The 15,931-nt window shown below is 39.4% G+C and overlaps 1 protein-coding gene across 5 annotated transcripts in view; it reads left to right on the top strand.

Annotated features, from left to right (window-relative positions):
• The window catches only part of PLEK (pleckstrin), a 58,568-nt gene that overhangs the window by 6,281 nt on the left and 36,356 nt on the right, over positions 1–15,931 (top strand). For 3 of the 5 annotated variants that reach the window (XM_060309828.2, XM_060309825.2, XM_060309826.2), the window contains exons 2-3: positions 1,282–1,341; positions 11,715–11,878. Coding sequence is in view for 2 of the 5 variants with exons in the window: in XM_060309825.2 (XP_060165808.1) it covers positions 11,741–11,878 (138 nt within the window). In the remaining 3 variants the exon portion in view is untranslated. The remainder of the gene's footprint in view (positions 1–1,281; positions 1,342–11,714; positions 11,879–15,931) is intronic. The other 2 variants (XM_060309827.2, XM_030877422.3) reach the window with 2 other exon arrangements.

The raw sequence follows: 15,931 nt of genomic DNA, 5'->3' as shown, positions 1-15,931 counted from the left end.
ATATTAATATCACCGAGTGCACTAGTGTTCTATAAATGAGTGTTCCCATAAGTATTGAGAGATACTGTGTTGGATACACATCTGGGGATGTTCTCTTTTAAGTGTCATTTGTTGAGGGTCTAGAATAGACTCACATCATCTACTAGTAAGTTTTAAATAAATAGAATCAACCTCTATTTTGCTTTAATTATGTGTAATGTACTTAGGGGGACTGTGGCCTCCCGTCCAGTGTGGACTCCTCTTCTCTCCTCTGGGTCACCCAGCTCTCTTTGGTGGGATGAGAGGCAGGAAGGGCATGGAGGCAGCAGAAAACCACAGTCCTAAGCAACTGATACCCAATCAGGAAATCCACCAGAATGAGAGTCAGCCCAGGGTTTCTTTCTCACAGCAGTGGCGATAGGTGTGGGGCAACATAAATTCATGAACATTTGACTGTGACCACACAAAGGAGGAAAAACAGGTGGCCCAGTGGTTTGAAACACTCCTTTTTATCCACTCTGCTTTGACTGTAACAGAACCACCGCACATCCATTTGCACGGGCTCTCAGGCCCTGCCTGATTCCCTGCAGTCTTAGTGGGGTTGCCAAATACAGTGCTCCGTGCTGGCCAACATGCAGGGAAAAAAAGCAGTTTGGAGATGAGTCCTAGGGAGATGGTGATTTTCACTGCTGCGGGCTGAGGGCCACCAAGGTTCCCGTGCTTTTTGAGGCCTGAGCATTCTACTTGAACTATGGGAACTTACTAGTGTCCTCCTAATAAATACTTTTTATTATTTAAATAACTGAAGGGTAGCAGGATTTGCCACCCCCAGATACGGCACTTTGGCATAATGATTAACTTGAGTCGAAGGCATCTGAGAAGAACTGATACAAGAAAAGCTCTCTGCTCTCCCCTATTTGCCTAAAAGTAGGACATAAGTTTATAAAGATGTACCCCACTCCTCTCTCTATCAGGAAGGTCAGAAGTTAACCACCGAGACTATTCTAGACCCTTATCAACCCAGAGAAGGCACCAGAAGAATCTACATAACGAACCTAGCTGAAATTAGCTCTTATCCACTATTGACTTTCCCATATGTTTGCCTTCCCATAATCTGCTGCCTGCCCCTAGAAACTCAAAGTCTTTTTCTTTAATCTTGTCACTTTACTAGAAAATTATTGTTCTTTGCTAAGATGCTATATAAGCTCTCCGTGTATTCCCAGGTACAAATGTGATATGCCTGTCAATAAGCCTCTGTTTGTTTTTCCCTTGCTAACCTATCTTTGTCTGTCTAATTTGCAGGATCCCAGTCAATGAACCTAAGATGAGTAGAAGAAAATGAAAATTTCCTCCCCTGCATAGGTCAGAGTCAGTTTTTCTTACTGGCAACCAAATAATAATAAAGTGTGGATGGGTGTGGGGGTGGTCTAACCAGGGAATGTACACTAATGTTTCAAAAGTAACAGTTGCTATTTTTCTTCATTTGTTGTGTCTATATTTCCCACAATGAATAATGAATATTGTATTAATGTATTGCTTTTATGATACAATATGAAAATATAATCATAAAAGCAATAATGTATTGCTTTTATGATACAATATGAAAAGATAATCAAACTACTTTTACAATTGGGATCAGAGACAGAGATGGGGCCGGGCAGCTGGGATGCATTGGTGACCACAAGTGATTTTAATTTAGATCTGACCTTTTCGGGAGTTAAGGAAAAAAGTTGAGACAGGAAACACATGGGTTATTTAGTCTGATAAAAAGAAGGACACATATTTTTCTAAGAAGACAAGGTTTTTCCCGGCACTGAACTTGAGGATGAATTTTGTATGTGTGGGTTCTTGTTTAAGGTACACTGAGTAATCTAATAGATATCTTAAGATGTGTTTTTGCAAAAGACAGAATGTTCTTAAGATGATTTTTTTAGATTAGCATGCTGTAAAAACTATGAGACATCTTAATATGGTGGAAACATTTCTTCCAGAGACCAAAATAATAAGATCGAAGTAAGTTTCATTCTCCAGATATTACCCGATACAAGTAATAGGCCCTGGCCCCCACTCTCACCTACCTCAGAGCCAAATTCAGAATTCATTGCTTCTTCCAAAGTAGATCCAAATTCACATTATTATAAAAAATGGACATATTTGTGGTCGGTTTGTGATTCACATCCCTCACCAAACAGCAAGAACTTAATCAAACTCATCCAGTAGAGTTTGTTCCTCTTTCCAGTTACTCCATTTTGTCCTTTCTCTTCCCCAGATTACTACAAATACTCTCTGTGTTCCAGGTTTAGCTTTTGTCCTCAGTTGAAGACAATCCAGCTCTTGTCTGTCTTGTTCAATCAGACAAAAGCCTAGTTTGGTTAGTGGAATAATTTCCATTTGTTGTTCTCAAGCAAGACCCTTAATGCCTTACCAACCTACCAAGAAATGAGATCTGAAAGTCTTCTGCTTTTGACATGATGGTGGACCAGATATCTCCTCTTACAAAAAAACCAGAACTCACAAAAAGCACAATTTTTATTATAATACTTGTATCACAGCAAACAGAGAACTTTCCAAAGGAAAAAACAAAACCTCAGTGACTCTCGTGCCTCTGAGAAGACAGAGTTGAACAGGAGGGAAATGAAATTACAATATCAGCCCTGCAATCCAGAAACTAAGCTGTTAGGTCAGTGGCAAGATGGAGGAGGGAGAGGAAGGGAGGGATGAGCCCAGGACTCCTGATGGTCCAAATATGGGTTAAAAGTGGTTGCAGGTTCGCAGCAATCCCAAACTCCTGGAAGACGTGAATAAAAATCATATCTGGAGGAAGCATCCTCAACTTGGGCCACAGATTTTAAACAGATGAATATCAACCCAATGTCAGCTTACAATCAAAGATCACCAAAGCCATCTAGATAAAAGAAAAGAATGAGATTCCATACAAACAATAAACAACAAATTTAGACTACCAAGAACTCCAGATATTAGAATATCAGACAACAACTATAAAATAACTATGGATGAAATGTCTAAAGAAACAAAAGATGAAATCACGATGATGTGGTAGGTCAAAAGAGACTATAAAATAGACTCAGGTGGCTATGAAAAAGAAGTTTAGAGTCAATGAGACCAAGTAGCAGCAATCCCTTTCCAAAAAATATTTGGGGATAGAATCAAATATTCACCAGCAGTAGAATGGATAGGTTTTGGACAATAAAATACCGTACTTCAATAAAAACTAGAGCTATATGCAATAATATAAATGCATCTCTCAATGCCAAACAAAAGAAACAAGATCCTGAAGAAATACAAATAATAGGATTCCATATAGTTCTAAAACAAGCAAAATTAAGCTACAGTAATCAAAACCGTATGGTACTGGCATAAAGACAGACATATAGACGATAGAAGAGAATAGAGAGCCCAGAAATAAACTCTTGCATATATGCTCAAATGATTTTCAGTGGGGCAAAGTATAGTCTTTTCAACAAACGGTGTTGGGAAAACTGAATATCCACATGCAATAGAATGAAGTTGAACTCTTAACTAATGCCATAAAAAATTAACTAAAAATGAATCAAAGCCTTAAATGTAAGACCTAAAACTGTAGAACTCTTAGAACAAAACATAGGGCAAAATCTCCGTGACATTAGATTTGGCAATGATTTCTTGAATATAACACCAACAGCTCAGGAAATAAAAGTAAAAACAGATTAATTTGACTACATCAAAATTAAAAACTTCTCTGTGTCAAAGGACACAATCAACAAAGTGAAAAGGCAACCCATAGAATTGGAGTAAATATTTGTAAATCATATACCTGATAAAGGTTAATATTTCAGAATACATGAAGAATTTCTACAACTCAACAACAAAAACTCAAATAACTATTTAAAAATGGGCAAATGACATGAATAGACATTTCTTTAAAGAAGATATAAAAATGGCCAATAAGGTGCAGCCACTGTGGAAAACGGTAGGCAAGTTCCACAGAAAACTGAAAATAGAACTACCATATGATCCAGCGATCCCACTCTTGGGCATAAACACGGACAAAACTATAGTGGTTAGAGATACACTTCTGTGTGTGCATTTACATGTGCATATAAATTACAAAGGAAAACACAGTTATTATCAAACAGTCAAGATAATGGTCATCTCCAGGAAGAGGGAGAAGTTTATGCTATGGAAGGGCATATGTGGTTTCTAGGCTGCTGAGAATATCCTATTTCTTGACTTGGGTGATGGTTACACACACATTCACTTTGTAATTTTTCTTTAAACTGTTCCTATGTTTTATTCATATATATAAAAGTTTTAATGTTTTTCTTTAAAACGTGTGTATACATATATACATATATATGTGTATATATACACAGTAGTGAATAAAACATAGAAACAGTTTAAAGAAAAATTACAAAGTGAATGTGTGTATATATGTATATGCATGTATATATGTATATGCATGTACATATGTATATGCATATGTATATATACACATCTATGTATACGTATGAGTTTATTTCTTTTTCCTTCTGTAACAAATTACAACGAAGTTAGTGGCTTAAAACAACATAAATTTATCTTACAGTTTGGAGCTCAAAATGTTTCTTCTGATGGCTCTGGGCGATCCCTTTCCCTGCCTTTTCTAGCTTCTAGAGGCCACTTGTACTCTTGGCTCGTGGCTCCGTCATCTATCTTCCAAACCAGCAACGTAGCATCTTCCAATGTCTCTCTCTGCTTCTGTCATCACATCGCCTTTTCCTGATTCTGACCCTCATGCCTCCCTCTTACAAGGACCCTTGTGGTTACACTGGGCCCAACTGAATAATCAGGATAATCTCCCATTTCAAGATCCTTAATTTAATCACACTTGCAGGGGTTCTCTTGCCATGTAAGGTAATAGGATCATATTCACAAATTCCAGGGATTAGGCTGTGGACATCTTTGGGAAGCCATTGTTCAGCTTACTGCAAAGTGTTTAATTTTGGGGGGTCAATTTTTGTATTTTTTATTAAATTTTGAGATTTCTTCATCTGTTTTAGTCTTAATACAGAAGTGATCTGCAAATGTTTTCTCCGGATATATGCCTTATCTTTTCATTTTCTTAGTGGTGCCTTTTGAGGACCTCAGTTGTTAATTTTGAAGAATTCCAATTCGTTTTTCTTCTGGATCATGATTTGCTGTCATATCTAAGAAATCTTTGCCTAATCTAAGATCTCAACAAAATTTTTTCCTATTTTTCTTCTGCAAGTTTCTTTTTTTAAATTAATTTATTTATTTCTTTTTGGCTGCCTTGGGTCTTTGTTGCTGTGCGCGGCTTTCTCTAGTTGCGGCGAGCAGGGGCTACTCTTCGTTGCGGTGCACAGGCTTCTCATTGTGGTGGCTTCTCTTGTAGAGCACGGGCTCTAGGCACACGGGCTTCAGTAGTTGTGGCTCGTGGGCTCTAGAGCGCAGGCTCAGTAGTTGTGGCGCACAGGCTTAGTTGCTCTGTGGCATGTGGGATCTTCCTGGACCAGGGCTCGAACCTGTGTCCCCTGCATTGGCAGGCAGATTCTTAACCACTGGGCCACCCGGGAAGCCCAGCAAGTTTTTTAGTTTTAAACTTTACATTTAGAGTTATTATCTATTTTGAGTTAATTTTTATATAAGGTGTGAGTCATAGGTCTTAAAAATTTTAAGGTTTAACCATATGGTATCATTTATATGTGGAATCTAAAATATGACACAAATCACCTTATCTATGAAACAGACTCACAGGCATAGAGAACAGACTTGTGGTTGCCAAGGGGAAAGGTAGAGGTGAGGGAGGGATGGATTGGGAGCTCGGGGTTAGCAGATGCAAACTATTATATATAGAATGGATAAACAACAAGGTCCTACTGTATTGCACAGGGAACCATATTCAATATCCTGTGCTAAATCATAATGGAAAAGAATATGAAAAAGAATATATATGTATAACTGAATCACTTTGCTGTACAGCAGTAATTAATGCAACATTGTAAATCAACAATACTTCAATAAAATACATTTTAAAAATAAAAATTTAAATCTTGAATGAATGATGCAAAGACCAAAATATAGTGAGAATTTATCAGCTGCAGGGGTGGTTAGTATTGGATGCTCTATACTAGCAGCCTCTTGACCATAGTATTCCTTCCAGAACACCTAGGTTTCTGTCTTCAAGTATGACAACTATACTGAAGATAAAAATTATATTTGTGTTCAACAAAACATAAAAAATCCCTAAACAGTGTCCCAAAATAACAACAACAAACGAAAACACCTTCCTTAGAAACCAGTTTGTGATGATAAATATTCTTTTCTCTACCACATTTTAAAATGTTTAAAAAAAGGATTTATTACAGACACTGAACAACAATAAGACCAACTTACATTGTACTCTTTGTTTGAGGAGTTATCTAAGGAGACCTGAACTGAACAGTATAATTTTTTTCTATCCCGGTGATATTTAAATCGATGTCTTAGAATATTGCTTGTTTGGCTGGTCCCTTAATGCATCTCTTTGTTTATGTGTCTCTTCTCAGGTTTCCATGATGGAAAGAGATTTCCCCCTTATTATTATATTCTAATATTTTGATCTTATTTGGTTGAAATTTGGGAGAGGAGGGAAGTGAAATAGGAGTTCTCAAAACACTCTGGACCTTTAAATGCTTAAAAATTATTTTTATGTCTACGTCTTCCTTTTTGATGTTGTCCACTGTGTTTGCTTTATACAAATAGTATAAAGCAAATACAGATAATTTCTAAATGAGCACTCTCAAATGCTAAATGCTACAGGATCAGAGATGGGAGAACATGGGTCCTGGCACTAGGTAGGTCTGGGCTTCAATCCCAGCTTTGGTGCTTATCAGACTTTAGAGAGTTTCTTAGTCTTGCTGAGCCTCAGATTTCCCTTCTGCTAAATGGAGAAAATTATACCTTCCTTGGATGCACAGACTAGGTGCTTTATAAACCTAGTTATTTGGAGGAGGCCATGGGGCTTGAGAGGAGGCAGAATTCGGGGCTGGATCCTGAGGGATGGATGGGATGCTTTCTCTGACTTTTGCTTTTCACCAGCTTCTTCGTCTCTGTGACAAAGTAGCATCCCTCCTCCACTGCCTGCCTTTGCTGTTACCATGGTGATCCAGGTTCCATTTAGCCAGAGTTTGTGACAGGACAGATTGGTTTTGCGATTTGTGAAATCTCACTCTCTAAAATAAGGACCAGGCAGTCACGGCAGCAGTAACAACATGGTGTTGGGTAGAGCTTCTGCAACCTCTCAGTCACGCAGTAAGTGGAGAAGCTATTGTCAGCCTGGGTTGGTGCTGTCTTCTTTTTAATATATATATTTTAATTTTTTTGGTTGCGTTAGGTCTTTGTTGCTGCGCGTGGGCTTTTCTCTAGCTGCGACGAGTGGGGGCTACTCTTCGTTGTGGTGCATGGGCTTCTCACTGCGGTGGCTTCTCTTGTTGCAGAGCACGGGCTCTAGGCGCACAGGCTTCAGTAGTTGTGGTGCGTGGGCTCAGTAGTTGTGGTGCTCGGGCTTAGTTGCTCCGCGGCATGTGGGACCTTCCCGTACCAGGGATTGAACCCGTGTCCCCTGCATTGGCAGGCAGATTCTTATCCACTGCGCCACCAGGGAAGTCCCGGTGCTGTCTTCTTATTTTTTTTTTTTAATTTTTATTGGAGTATAGTTGATGTACAATGTTGTGTTAGTTTCAGGTATACAGCAAAGTGAATCAGTTATACATTTACATATATCCACTCTTTTTTAGATTCTTTTCCCATATAGGCCATTACAGAGTATTGAGTAGAGTTCCCTGTGCTATACAGTAGGTCTTTATTAGTTATCTATTTTATATGTAGTAGTGTGTATACGTCAATCCCAATCTCCCAATTTATCTCTGCCCCACCCTTATCCCCTGGTAACCATAAGGTTGTGTTCTACATCTATAACTCTATTTCTGTTTTGTAGATAAGTTCATTTGTACCCTTTTTAGGAGGGGCTGTCTTCTGGACTGATAAGATATAGCAGTTGAAGTTTGCCATTAGCTTTTGTTTCACTTTCCTTCAGTTTCTTTTTTACATCACATGCCTTCGTGTTCTGCCCTTTCTACCATCAAAGGCCTGCTCTTAGCTCATTTGTTCTTACTCAGCTGACATAGTAGAAGTCATGTAGTGGGCCTTAAACTTAGAGGTTTCTTAGAATTGGTTTCAGAAAACTTTTTATTATGGAAAATTTCAAACATTAAAAAGTAGACACTACTCATCACCCAACCTCAGTAATTATCAATTCTTGGCCAATGTTTACCTCTTTGCAATTTCACCCTCACCCATATCTTTGAAGCAAATCCCAGAAATTGTATCACTTAGTCCATAAATAATTCAATAGAATCCCTAAAAGATAAGAATCGGTGTGTGTGTGTGTGTGTGTGTGTGTGTGTGTAAAACAGGACCACAATACCATTTACAATGACCTTGGAGATACCCTTCATCACTCTTGGAGAAATTATGGAGAATAAAATTATTGACTTGTGTTTCTTCTCATGAAGGTTTAACTGCAACAAGAATTTCTTTCCTGTAATAAAAAACTAGAAAATTAAACAAAATATATGTGACAACTATTGCTAGACAGTGGATGGCAGGCAGCATAGGACTGTGAAATACACAAGGGGAGCCCTATGGTAGAGTCCCAGCTTGCCGTCTGTGGCCACTTCCAGGCTGTGGTGCAGGAAGGAGAATGGAAACAGAGCCTAGTGGACACACTGGATTGAGGAGCAGAGATCAGAATTATTGGAGACTGGCTAGAATTTGCAGGGCAGAATATCAGTGAGGGGGGGATTGGCAGGGGGACCGGTGGTGGGGAGAGAGAGAGAATGAGGATGCTCTGGATATCTGCAGGGCAGTCGCTGAGAATCTTTGGCTAACTGATCGTGTGGAGTGAAATTCCATGAGATGAGGAAAGAACCACCAGAAAGCACTAGGTTGAATAATTCCTGGAACTCACACAAGGCTGGGAATGGTTTGCATTGCTAGCAACCAGAGTGGAAAGACCTTGTAATAGTTGCAGCTCCTTTGTTGTACATTACCTTTGATTTGGTGAAAATAAGCAGTTAATGGGCCAAAGTCTATAAAAAAAAAAAAACTTGTGTAGATAAGTATTGTCTGAATTAGAGCCCTGATACAGAGCCCACCCTATGATAACCGGTTAGCAGGAACCGTCTTCTATTAAATCTCATCATTCTGAGTGATATAAAGATAGGCAATGCTGTAACCCTATCTTTTAAGTTTATTTCTCAATGAATTTTAACAATTTTTGGATCAGCTGTAAGCTTCTCCTCATCTGTCCATTTGTTATATAGGAAATAGAAAAAAAATATGTCTTTCTCTGCTTCAATATATGTACTTTTAGCTGTTATCTAACTACGATCAGAAAGCTTAATACAAACACCTTAAAAGCCATTATTTTTTATCAGCATCCCTCCACTCAAAATTATTGATTGGTATTCAACAACTTCATAGGGAAGACCAAGATGATTAATTACTTTTGGTATATTACTTTTCAATCTTCTGTCTTAGTGGGATCACTATGATTCTGTGTTGTTTAACATCCGCCTATCTACTGCATCCCACTCCCAGCTTTGTTCAGGGACTTTTTTTTCTTACTGTGGCATGTTCATGTCCCTAAGAGCATCTAGAACACTATCCTTCGGGAAGCAGATAATAGAGCTATCCTAGTAATGTCTGCTTTTGTACTCTTCTAGTTCAAAATCACTATTGCCTATGATATACAACCTTGATTAATCATTCACATATTTATATATATGGTAGAGTGGACCACCAACTGTTTTCCAAGAAGAATCTCTGTCCTGGCATAAAAAAACCCTGCAACCACCAAATGCAGAAGTGGTATATTCATCTGTAAGGTGTGAATTATTTGTGCATTTGACTGGAGTTAGCCTGTGAAGATGGAAGCAATATTAATCTTTTTACACAAAGGATAATATGCAGTGTCATAGTTGTGTACCCTGCTCTTTTCCACTTAGCAACATACTCATTCATCCATTCATTTATCATTTAAATATTATTTATAGAGTTCTTAATATGTGCCAGGTCCTGTTCTAGATGCTGGGCATGCAGCCTGCCTTTTGATGTTTGTCTTGCCACCAAGAGTAGCTCCTGGCAATCCAATTGGCAGGACTCAATGGGAACTGAGTCTAGCAGTAAGGTTACTCTGTTGATGGAAACAGGTCATGGAAAGCAGCACACAAACTTCTTTGGGCTCATCAGTGATCCAGTAGGGAGTCCAAACATAGTTTCCATGAACAAGGTCAGGGTATGTGTGATTCATCTTGAAAAAGAGACTTTTCTGCCCTAATTCCCCTCCTGTCTCTTTATATGATTCCAGTTATGTCAGCCCAAGGCTTGAGTGCCCATTTGCTGCTCTCTCAGTAAACAAGACAGATAACAAAAATGTAGTATGTAGTGGTCCACATTTATGCAAGGAAGTAGAGCTGTGAGGAAGCAAACCCAGGATCAGCTCCCCAAGCAAGTCTGCTACTCACCCTTTACTTACACACATGCACTCGAGGGGGAGACAGACAAAACAAATTGTGTATCGGTAGATGCTATGATGACCAAGAAGGAGAAAGAAATAGAGGATGATGCAAGGTGCTACTTTATACTTTGAGGAGGGGAGTCCTTGTATACTTGTTATTCGCACACCGGTAAGTATATCCGTAGGATTTTTGCTCAGAAGCAGATTTGCCGGGTCAAAGAATATGAGCTTTTTGGAATTTTGATTTAGCCAAATTTCCTTCTGTAGAGTTTGCTCTCCTTTATACTCCTACCAGCCACGTGCCTATTTCCCTACATCTTCAGCAACACAGGATGCCATCTAACTTTTGACTCTGAGCCATCTGATATGTAAAGAATTGCATCTCATCTTTTTTCGGGTTCACACATTTTTCATGAGTTTAAGAATCATTTGAACTTCCTTTCCCATGACCTGTTCATGTTCTCTAACCATTTTCTATTGTCTTTACCTTATTTCTTTGTGCAAATGTTTAGTACATCAAGGAAATAATTCTTTTGCCTGGGATATGTAATAAAATATTTTTTTCGATTTGACACTTTTTTGCTTTGTATGTGATGCTTTTTTCATACATAGTTTTTTTTTTAACTTTTATGTAATTTAATCTATCAACCTCTTATGGCATCACCACTGTGGGATTATAAAAATAATTTTATCTCATGTTTTCTGAGAGGAAATTCCAGATATCATTTTTAGTATTTATATTTTGATCCATCTCTGGAATTTATTTTGACATAAGGTGTGAAATGTAGAATATATATATATCTGTAGAATATATATATCTGCTTTTTCTATATGTCTATCATCACTTTGATTTATTGAATAACAACTTGATATAATTTCAGAGCATATACATCTGCTCTTAATTGGCCACCTAGAATATACATGCTTTAGGCCTTTGCCAAAGATTATAATCTCAAAATTTTACTGCTAAACTTTTATCTTAAGCACTTTGATGAAAGATGATTTACGTGGAAGATTGTTTAAAGGATATTCCTCTGAGATTTTATATAGGTGTGTGTGTGTTCAAGTTTTATTTCTGCATTAAGACAGAGAGTTTTATATATAACTCCTATTGTTTTTTTTTTTTTGCGGTACGCGGGCCTCTCACTGTTGTGGCCTCTCCCGTTGCGGAGCACAGGCTCCGGACGCGCAGGCTCAGCGGCCATGGCTCACGGGCCCAGCCGCTCCGCGGCATGTGGGATCTTCCCGGACCGGGGCACGAACCCGTGTCCCCTGCATCAGCAGGCGGACTCTCAACCACTGCGCCACCAGGGAAGCCCTAAGAAGGTGAGCCCTTTGAAGGTGAGCGTTTATTTCCTTACCTCAGATTTGTTGAGAGATTTTAAGAAATTGCTATACAAAATCCAAGATTGCATTTATCGTAGAGATATTTTATTCAGTGACTTCTGTATAAAAAACACAGTAAGCATTTTTTTTTTAAAAATGAAGAGTCAATGAAGCTTTGTTTCTTCTTTTGAAATGGTGACTCTTTTTGGGGTGGGGTTGATGTGAATTTAATGATTGATTTCTCTTGGCTGCCAAGCGCCTGAGGGACGGTATGCCAGGTATTGTGTGGAGCTTGTAGGCTCTGGAATGAGACAGATCTGGATCAAATCCCATCCAATTGTCCTTATGAGCTGAGCTGCCTTGGGCAAGCCATTTATTTATTTATTATCTGAGTGTTCTCATTTATTTTTATGAATAATGTTTGTCCTTTAAATAATTTTTTAATTGAATGATAGTTGATTTACAATGTTTCAGGTGTACAGCAAAGTGATTCAGTTATACATACATATAGATTTTTTCCATTATAGGTTATTACTGGATATTGAATATGGTTCCCTGTGCTATACAGTAGGTCCTTGTTATTTATCTATTTTATATATAATACTGTGTATCTGTTAATCCTGAATTCCTAATTTATAGCTCTTCCTCCTTTCCCCTTTGGTAACTATAAGTTTGTTTTCTGTGTCTGAGTCTGTTTTGTAAATAAATTCATTTGTATCATTTTTTAGATTCCACATATAACTGATATCGTATTATATTTGTCTTCCTCTGTCTGACTGACTTCACTTAATATGATAATCTCTAGGTCCTTAGGCAAGTCACATAACTTTTCTGTGCTCACTGCCTCACCCGCAAGCCAGGTATAATAACCAGTTGCCTCGTTAGATTGGGAGGATTAGATGAGGTTAAAATAAATGAAGGGTTAGCACAATGCCAAAACATAGTAAGCGTTCAATAAATCTTAGCTTATTATTATTATTGATTCGTGTTGATCAAAGTGTTAAGAAGTATGCCATTTTAAAAATGGTTTATAGCATTTGGAAGATTAACGTAAGTCTTAGATGCATTGACATCTGTCCTTCCCAGGAGGAGCTGAATTATTTCTCTTTTGCTATTGTCCTTAACATCCTAGAAACCAGGGGCTTGAAAAAGATCAAACTGTCAAAAAACAAACAAACAAAGCAAATGTGAGTGAATCCTGTTCATTTCATAGAATCATAGAATCTAGGTGTCAGAAAGGAATTTAGATGTTATTTGGTCCAGTTTCCCTTCCCAGAGTTATTTGCTAAATATTTAAATAAACCCCAATTTTAACTTTTTTCCCCTATAAATGAGACTCAGGTGTCTTTTTTTTGGCGGTACGCGGGCCTCTCACTGTTGTGGCCTCTCCCGTTGCGGAGCACAGGCTCCGGACGCGCAGGCTCAGTGGCCATGGGTCACGGGCCCAGCCACTCCACGGCATGTGGGATCTTCCCGGACCGGGGCACGAACCCGCGTCCCCTTCATCGGCAGGTGGACTCTCAACCACTGCGCCACCAGGGAAGCCCTACGGTGTCTTTTGAAAGAAATGGGAAGTCAGTTTGAATCGGAACGAAATGTATATTTATTATTTCTAATTTGTCAAATATTTACAGAACCAAATCAGGATCTGATATTTCACTTGGTTTAATTCTTTTGGGAAACAATTTCCTCCATCTTTCATGGGAGGTTAGCTGCTAGCGGGTGGGAGATCTCACAGTGCTCCTGGCACCCACTCAGATCTGGTACCCACTGTGGTCCTGCACAACCAGGCAGTAATCAGCAACCACTGCCGCTGCTGCAGAGAGGACGTTGTGCTGACCCGGGAATAACAGCTCTGAGTTGATGATGTCAGTAACTTTTAAAATAGCTTATTTAAAAATCTCTTCCGTGACCTCAGCTATACTTAATGCCACTTAGCTCATCTAGACATGGGCAGGAAATGTAAGAAGGATAGGTGACAACTGGAACTCCAAGCAGCTATATCTTCAGAAGCCCATTTTAGGAAAGAACTTGTCTGAGCAAGTTGAAGATTGAAGATACACTTGGTATCAAGTGACTGTGATGTAGATATAGAACTTGTGTATCCCCAGCCCTGCAAGTCTGGGGAAAATCTAGCTATACAACAACAGTTGTACATGGTATTTCTCAAGCTCTGCACATACCTTCTGTGATAGGAGCTCTGGCTCCCTTCTCTGGTCCCCTGTGTGTTTTGGAAATTCTGCAGAAAATGATTCATGGGGACTCATGGACAGCTCTATCAGTTACCGTGTGTTTCCCCCGTTGGCCCTTCTTAGCATTCTCTCCTGCAGCTCAGGCTGCCACCGCAGCAGGCCATGCCTCCCTAGGTCTGCTGCATCCAGGCTGAGGATTCGTAATGCCAAAGATGCTGATGTCTGCACTGAGAGCACGTCCCCCACTTGCATAGCCACTTGCAGAGGGTGCCACTGCCAGTCCCTGACAAGCTGTGCTTAGTCTTCTGGAGCCTTCAGTGTAGCTGAAGCAACTCCAAACCAGAGGGCATATTTATCTGTTCATTGGACACCAAAGCTATACCCCCAAATCTCCAGCAATCTATACCTGTTACTATTAAAATTTTTATAGACCATTATTAAACATGCTCTTATTAAAAAATCGACAGTTGATTCCACAGCACCTAGATCATCACAGAACTCAACAACTTTTCAGCCTAATAAAAATTCCAAGTTTGGGGCTTCCCTGGTGGCGCAGTGGTTAAGAATCCTCTTGCCAATTCAGAGGGCATGGGTTCAAGCCCTGGTCTGGGAAGATCCCACATACCGGGGAGCAACTAAGCCTGTGCGCACAACTACTGAGCCCACATGCCTAGAACCCATGCTCTGCAACAAGGGGAGCCACCACAATGAGAAGTTCATGCACCACAATGAAGAGTAGCGCCCTGCTCGCTGCAACTAAAGAAAGCCCGCACAACAACGAAGACCCAACGCAGACAAAAATAAATAAAAAAAAAATTAAAATAAAGTTCCCTTTAAAAAAAATTCCAAATTTGTTCTGCAAAAATTAGCACATAAAGTTTTGAACTGGTTCACGTCCTGTTTTTTTTCCCACTTATTTCTATTGAATGCCTTTATTTCAGTCTATACATGCTTTGTAATTCATTTAACCAACATTTTATTCTTGCACATTTAGATTTCCCCCTAACTTCTCATTACAGTGGTCCCTTGGTACCTGTGGGGAATTGGTTCCAGGGGCCCCTCTCAGTTACCAAAAATTGGCAGACACTCAAATCCCTTATATACAATGGCATAGTATTTGCACATAACCTATGCACATCTTCCTCTATACTTTATTTTTTTTTTAATACATTTATTTATTTATTTTTGGCTGCGTTGAGTCTTCGTTGCTGCTCGCGGGCTTTCTTTTTAGTTGCAGTGAGCAGGGGCTACTCTTCATTGCGGTGCGCAGGCCTCTCATTAGGGTGGCTTCTCTTGCTGTGGAGCACGGGCTCTAGGCGCGCGGGCTTCAGCAGTTGTGGCACACGGGCTCAGCAGTTGTGCCTCACGGGCTCTAGAGCGAAGGCTCAGTAGTTGTGGCGCACAGGCTTGGTTGCCCCACGGCATGTGGGATCTTCCCGGACCAGGGCTCGAACCGGTGTCCCCTGCATTGGCAGGCGGATTCTTAACCACTACGCCACCAGGGAAACCCTTCATGTATACTTTGAATCATCTCTAGATTACTTATAATGCCTAATACAAAGTAAATGTTATGTAAATAGTTGCTGGTGCTTAGAAAATTCAAGTTTTACTTTTTGGAACTTTCTGGAATTTTTTTTTCTGAGTATTTTCTATCTGCGGTTGGTTGAATCCTTGGATTTGGAACCTGTGGATATGGAGCGCCATATTATAAACCACACTGCACAGAACATCCTCATGGCTATATTTCCCCCTCACAACTATAATTATTTCCTTAAGGGGGAAAATTCCTGATTGCTGAGTCAAAGGAGTTGTATTTTTTTAAGGCTTTTGCTATACACGATCTAGTCGCCCTCTGCAATGGTGGGACTGATTTACA

This window comes from Globicephala melas, chromosome 12 (assembly GCF_963455315.2).
Source record: "Globicephala melas chromosome 12, mGloMel1.2, whole genome shotgun sequence".
Taxonomy (NCBI): Eukaryota; Metazoa; Chordata; class Mammalia; order Artiodactyla; family Delphinidae; genus Globicephala; species Globicephala melas.
Note: the sequence above shows the minus strand (reverse complement) of the source record. Positions and strands in the feature narration are given on the sequence as shown.